At 30.2% G+C, this 7002-nt stretch overlaps 1 protein-coding gene across 2 annotated transcripts in view; it reads right to left on the bottom strand.

Moving 5' to 3' along the window:
- The window catches only part of LOC101503235 (vacuolar cation/proton exchanger 3-like), a 3960-nt gene extending 1774 nt beyond the window's left edge, over positions 1 to 2186 (bottom strand). Inside the window, exons 1-4 of one of the 2 annotated variants that reach the window (XM_027336137.2) lie at positions 2113 to 2186; positions 1662 to 1858; positions 761 to 973; positions 471 to 599 (exon numbers count right to left, since the gene is read on the bottom strand). In XM_027336137.2, the coding sequence (XP_027191938.1) occupies positions 471 to 599; positions 761 to 949 (318 nt within the window). In that variant the 5' untranslated portion in view covers positions 950 to 973; positions 1662 to 1858; positions 2113 to 2186. Of the gene's footprint in view, positions 1 to 470; positions 600 to 760; positions 974 to 1661; positions 2073 to 2112 lie in introns of those variants that run through there. The other variant, XM_027336138.2, reaches the window with a different exon arrangement.
- Positions 2187 to 7002: the final 4816 nt, after the last annotated feature.

Raw genomic sequence — 7002 nt, 5'->3', positions numbered from 1 at the left:
GTAGGGAAATATCAATCTAGTCCTCACATTATCAATATTCTAAAATGATCAATGAACTCGCAAAATTTTAATCAAGAAAGTCTCTGTATCTGAATCTTTTATCAAATGCATCCTTGACATTATTAATTTATTTTCAAATTTCATCCCGTTATTACCAAATTAATATCATTTTAGTCTTTGCAAATAACAACAAAGGCATGAATTTGATTAAAAATAATTCTCATTTTGGAATATTCATAACGTGAGGGACTAAATTGATAAAGTTTACAATTTTAAAGACAAATTCGAGTATTTACTCAGAAAAAAAAAGATTTCATCCAAAGTTTTTTAAAAAAGTCAAGCAACCATGGTTTCAACGCAAAGGTTTTTGATGTCTTCGCGACCAAATCATAATCACAATTATGGCCTCATCATTCATATTTGACAACAAATTTGACAAGCTCTCAAATGATTAAAAGAAAGACAGTTACCTCGATAGTGTCGACGACATATTCAGACAAAATAGAAATAAACACAGTCATGCTAAGTAGCCAAACAAACCCACTCCAAAAACCTATAACCGCTTCTTCTGAGGCATTCTCACCCTCTTCATCGTCTTCCTACAATGAATCAATGAAGATAATTATTACTAATCAAATATATCCACAAATATGTAGCTAAGTGGTATCAGTTGAGACGCTGAAAAATTATTAAGAAATATGTTCAAGGTTCGATCTTTGCTGCTAACAAATTAACCATTTCAAAATTAAAGAAATCTTACATCTTGAGCTTCAAATAATTGCCTATGAGTCCATAGTTGGAAGATAAGGTATGCAAAATATGCAATCACCATCACAATGCTAGCAGCTCTAGAAAACTGCAGAGATGAGTCTGCATCGACGGCCGCTGAAGCACCGCCATATTGGAACAACATTGGCAGTAAGTGGCACAATAATGCCACAAGAAGCATAAGCAAGTTGATGTCTGCCTGTCTCTGCAAATTAAAACAGCCATGAAGAAAAATGCAAAACATTCAATCGTCCACACTAGACAATGGAATAGTCCTAATTTGCAGTCCGCTGCAATTGTGGCCATAATATAAAGGTTTTAGAGATCTCTGCTATCGCATTGCGACCTCAGTTGCAGCTGCACTATGTTTGGTTCTTCGTTTGTGTTGGTCAAACGTGATTTGACCACAAATATATTATGTTCTGCTTTCAGCTTCAAAATTGATTTCAGCCATAAAATTAATTCTACGTAATCACAAAATCGATACTAAAACTGATTAAGTGAAATATTTTGTATCAGGGTGAGGTTTTCAGAATCGTGATGAGCCAATATGATTTTACATAAGTTAAAAAATGTAGCTCTAGTAAAATTACAATGGCTCACCGTAATTCTAACAAATCTATTGTGGTACCAAACACGCGGCAAAAATATATACATACACAAAAGCAATTCATATCCAAACTATTCAAACATGAATTGAAGATCGCGACATTTATCCACTTAACACGAATAAATACAATTTTTTCATGAATGTATTCAAACATAAATCACTTAACATGTTACATTTATCTACAATTTTTCATATATCAAAGATCGCGGCATAACGACAGCAGAAACCTCAATTTAGAACTCGAATTAATAGATAAAGTTTTAAAGGGAATGCAGTGAATTACTCTATCAAATTTTTGCTCTGATCTAAGGTTTGCAATGCCACCACATAATAGAGAGGTTCCAAGAACAAGGAGAAGGTTGGAGAGGATGGAACCAAGGAGAGAATACTTGACAACATCAATTTTGTTATTGCTAAGTGCAAAAATTGCAATGATGAGTTCTGTAGCATTCCCACATGTTGCATTCAAAAGTCCTCCCACTGTGATTCATAAAATATATAAATGAAAAACTTTAGAAACATGATTAGCATTTAAGCAAATTTGCAACCACAATTTGTAAGAGCTTTTATTTATTTTTAGTAGTATGAATTGATCAATCACATAAGAAAACATGACATATATTAGATGATTAGTCTCAAATCTCAATTACCAACTTTTACGCTATAGCATATTTCTTTCAAGAGTTTAAGAACTGATATTATATGGTTTAGTTGTGGGTTTAGTACACACATACCTGTGGGACCTGTGTAAAAGGTTATCTGTCTACCATATTTGAAGCATCAACAAATTTACCAAAAAATCAAAAACTAGAATCAGCACACCAGATAATAATAATAATAATAATAAAAATAATAATAAATAATAATAATAATAATAATAATAAAATAATAATAATAATAATAATAATAATAATAATAATAATAATAATAATAATGATGATCATAAAACTGTGCTTGATAACTGTGTTGGAGAAACTTTAGTCCTATCACTGTGCTTGATAACTTTTTTTGAAGAATATTTTTTTGAAGAAATGATGATCATAAAACTGTGCTTGATAACTGTGTTGGAGAAACTTTAGTCCTATCACTGTGCTTGATAACTTTTTTTGAAGAATATTTTTTTGAAGAAATGATGATCATAAAACTGTGCTTGATAACTGTGTTGGAGAAACTTTAGTCCTATCACTGTGCTTGATAACTTTTTTTGAAGAATATTTTTTTGAAGAAATGATGATCATAAAACTGTGCTTGATAACTGTGTTGGAGAAACTTTAGTCCTATCACTGTGCTTGATAACTTTTTTTGAAGAATATTTTTTTGAAGAAATGATGATCATAAAACTGTGCTTGATAACTGTGTTGGAGAAACTTTAGTCCTATCACTGTGCTTGATAACTTTTTTTGAAGAATATTTTTTTGAAGAAATGATGATCATAAAACTGTGCTTGATAACTGTGTTGGAGAAACTTTAGTCCTATCACTGTGCTTGATAACTTTTTTTGAAGAATATTTTTTTGAAGAAATGATGATCATAAAACTGTGCTTGATAACTGTGTTGGAGAAACTTTAGTCCTATCACTGTGCTTGATAACTTTTTTTGAAGAATATTTTTTTGAAGAAATGATGATCATAAAACTGTGCTTGATAACTGTGTTGGAGAAACTTTAGTCCTATCACTGTGCTTGATAACTTTTTTTGAAGAATATTTTTTTGAAGAAATGATGATCATAAAACTGTGCTTGATAACTGTGTTGGAGAAACTTTAGTCCTATCACTGTGCTTGATAACTTTTTTTGAAGAATATTTTTTTGAAGAAATGATGATCATAAAACTGTGCTTGATAACTGTGTTGGAGAAACTTTAGTCCTATCACTGTGCTTGATAACTTTTTTTGAAGAATATTTTTTTGAAGAAATGATGATCATAAAACTGTGCTTGATAACTGTGTTGGAGAAACTTTAGTCCTATCACTGTGCTTGATAACTTTTTTTGAAGAATATTTTTTTGAAGAAATGATGATCATAAAACTGTGCTTGATAACTGTGTTGGAGAAACTTTAGTCCTATCACTGTGCTTGATAACTTTTTTTGAAGAATATTTTTTTGAAGAAATGATGATCATAAAACTGTGCTTGATAACTGTGTTGGAGAAACTTTAGTCCTATCACTGTGCTTGATAACTTTTTTTGAAGAATATTTTTTTGAAGAAATGATGATCATAAAACTGTGCTTGATAACTGTGTTGGAGAAACTTTAGTCCTATCACTGTGCTTGATAACTTTTTTTGAAGAATATTTTTTTGAAGAAATGATGATCATAAAACTGTGCTTGATAACTGTGTTGGAGAAACTTTAGTCCTATCACTGTGCTTGATAACTTTTTTTGAAGAATATTTTTTTGAAGAAATGATGATCATAAAACTGTGCTTGATAACTGTGTTGGAGAAACTTTAGTCCTATCACTGTGCTTGATAACTTTTTTTGAAGAATATTTTTTTGAAGAAATGATGATCATAAAACTGTGCTTGATAACTGTGTTGGAGAAACTTTAGTCCTATCACTGTGCTTGATAACTTTTTTTGAAGAATATTTTTTTGAAGAAATGATGATCATAAAACTGTGCTTGATAACTGTGTTGGAGAAACTTTAGTCCTATCACTGTGCTTGATAACTTTTTTTGAAGAATATTTTTTTGAAGAAATGATGATCATAAAACTGTGCTTGATAACTGTGTTGGAGAAACTTTAGTCCTATCACTGTGCTTGATAACTTTTTTTGAAGAATATTTTTTTGAAGAAATGATGATCATAAAACTGTGCTTGATAACTGTGTTGGAGAAACTTTAGTCCTATCACTGTGCTTGATAACTTTTTTTGAAGAATATTTTTTTGAAGAAATGATGATCATAAAACTGTGCTTGATAACTGTGTTGGAGAAACTTTAGTCCTATCACTGTGCTTGATAACTTTTTTTGAAGAATATTTTTTTGAAGAAATGATGATCATAAAACTGTGCTTGATAACTGTGTTGGAGAAACTTTAGTCCTATCACTGTGCTTGATAACTTTTTTTGAAGAATATTTTTTTGAAGAAATGATGATCATAAAACTGTGCTTGATAACTGTGTTGGAGAAACTTTAGTCCTATCACTGTGCTTGATAACTTTTTTTGAAGAATATTTTTTTGAAGAAATGATGATCATAAAACTGTGCTTGATAACTGTGTTGGAGAAACTTTAGTCCTATCACTGTGCTTGATAACTTTTTTTGAAGAATATTTTTTTGAAGAAATGATGATCATAAAACTGTGCTTGATAACTGTGTTGGAGAAACTTTAGTCCTATCACTGTGCTTGATAACTTTTTTTGAAGAATATTTTTTTGAAGAAATGATGATCATAAAACTGTGCTTGATAACTGTGTTGGAGAAACTTTAGTCCTATCACTGTGCTTGATAACTTTTTTTGAAGAATATTTTTTTGAAGAAATGATGATCATAAAACTGTGCTTGATAACTGTGTTGGAGAAACTTTAGTCCTATCACTGTGCTTGATAACTTTTTTTGAAGAATATTTTTTTGAAGAAATGATGATCATAAAACTGTGCTTGATAACTGTGTTGGAGAAACTTTAGTCCTATCACTGTGCTTGATAACTTTTTTTGAAGAATATTTTTTTGAAGAAATGATGATCATAAAACTGTGCTTGATAACTGTGTTGGAGAAACTTTAGTCCTATCACTGTGCTTGATAACTTTTTTTGAAGAATATTTTTTTGAAGAAATGATGATCATAAAACTGTGCTTGATAACTGTGTTGGAGAAACTTTAGTCCTATCACTGTGCTTGATAACTTTTTTTGAAGAATATTTTTTTGAAGAAATGATGATCATAAAACTGTGCTTGATAACTGTGTTGGAGAAACTTTAGTCCTATCACTGTGCTTGATAACTTTTTTTGAAGAATATTTTTTTGAAGAAATGATGATCATAAAACTGTGCTTGATAACTGTGTTGGAGAAACTTTAGTCCTATCACTGTGCTTGATAACTTTTTTTGAAGAATATTTTTTTGAAGAAATGATGATCATAAAACTGTGCTTGATAACTGTGTTGGAGAAACTTTAGTCCTATCACTGTGCTTGATAACTTTTTTTGAAGAATATTTTTTTGAAGAAATGATGATCATAAAACTGTGCTTGATAACTGTGTTGGAGAAACTTTAGTCCTATCACTGTGCTTGATAACTTTTTTTGAAGAATATTTTTTTGAAGAAATGATGATCATAAAACTGTGCTTGATAACTGTGTTGGAGAAACTTTAGTCCTATCACTGTGCTTGATAACTTTTTTTGAAGAATATTTTTTTGAAGAAATGATGATCATAAAACTGTGCTTGATAACTGTGTTGGAGAAACTTTAGTCCTATCACTGTGCTTGATAACTTTTTTTGAAGAATATTTTTTTGAAGAAATGATGATCATAAAACTGTGCTTGATAACTGTGTTGGAGAAACTTTAGTCCTATCACTGTGCTTGATAACTTTTTTTGAAGAATATTTTTTTGAAGAAATGATGATCATAAAACTGTGCTTGATAACTGTGTTGGAGAAACTTTAGTCCTATCACTGTGCTTGATAACTTTTTTTGAAGAATATTTTTTTGAAGAAATGATGATCATAAAACTGTGCTTGATAACTGTGTTGGAGAAACTTTAGTCCTATCACTGTGCTTGATAACTTTTTTTGAAGAATATTTTTTTGAAGAAATGATGATCATAAAACTGTGCTTGATAACTGTGTTGGAGAAACTTTAGTCCTATCACTGTGCTTGATAACTTTTTTTGAAGAATATTTTTTTGAAGAAATGATGATCATAAAACTGTGCTTGATAACTGTGTTGGAGAAACTTTAGTCCTATCACTGTGCTTGATAACTTTTTTTGAAGAATATTTTTTTGAAGAAATGATGATCATAAAACTGTGCTTGATAACTGTGTTGGAGAAACTTTAGTCCTATCACTGTGCTTGATAACTTTTTTTGAAGAATATTTTTTTGAAGAAATGATGATCATAAAACTGTGCTTGATAACTGTGTTGGAGAAACTTTAGTCCTATCACTGTGCTTGATAACTTTTTTTGAAGAATATTTTTTTGAAGAAATGATGATCATAAAACTGTGCTTGATAACTGTGTTGGAGAAACTTTAGTCCTATCACTGTGCTTGATAACTTTTTTTGAAGAATATTTTTTTGAAGAAATGATGATCATAAAACTGTGCTTGATAACTGTGTTGGAGAAACTTTAGTCCTATCACTGTGCTTGATAACTTTTTTTGAAGAATATTTTTTTGAAGAAATGATGATCATAAAACTGTGCTTGATAACTGTGTTGGAGAAACTTTAGTCCTATCACTGTGCTTGATAACTTTTTTTGAAGAATATTTTTTTGAAGAAATGATGATCATAAAACTGTGCTTGATAACTGTGTTGGAGAAACTTTAGTCCTATCACTGTGCTTGATAACTTTTTTTGAAGAATATTTTTTTGAAGAAATGATGATCATAAAACTGTGCTTGATAACTGTGTTGGAGAAACTTTAGTCCTATCACTGTGCTTGATAACTTTTTTTGAAGAATA

The sequence above is a fragment of the Cicer arietinum genome, chromosome 6, assembly GCF_000331145.2.
Source record: "Cicer arietinum cultivar CDC Frontier isolate Library 1 chromosome 6, Cicar.CDCFrontier_v2.0, whole genome shotgun sequence".
Classification (NCBI taxonomy): Eukaryota; Viridiplantae; Streptophyta; class Magnoliopsida; order Fabales; family Fabaceae; genus Cicer; species Cicer arietinum.
This window is presented reverse-complemented; position numbering and strand designations above follow the sequence as displayed.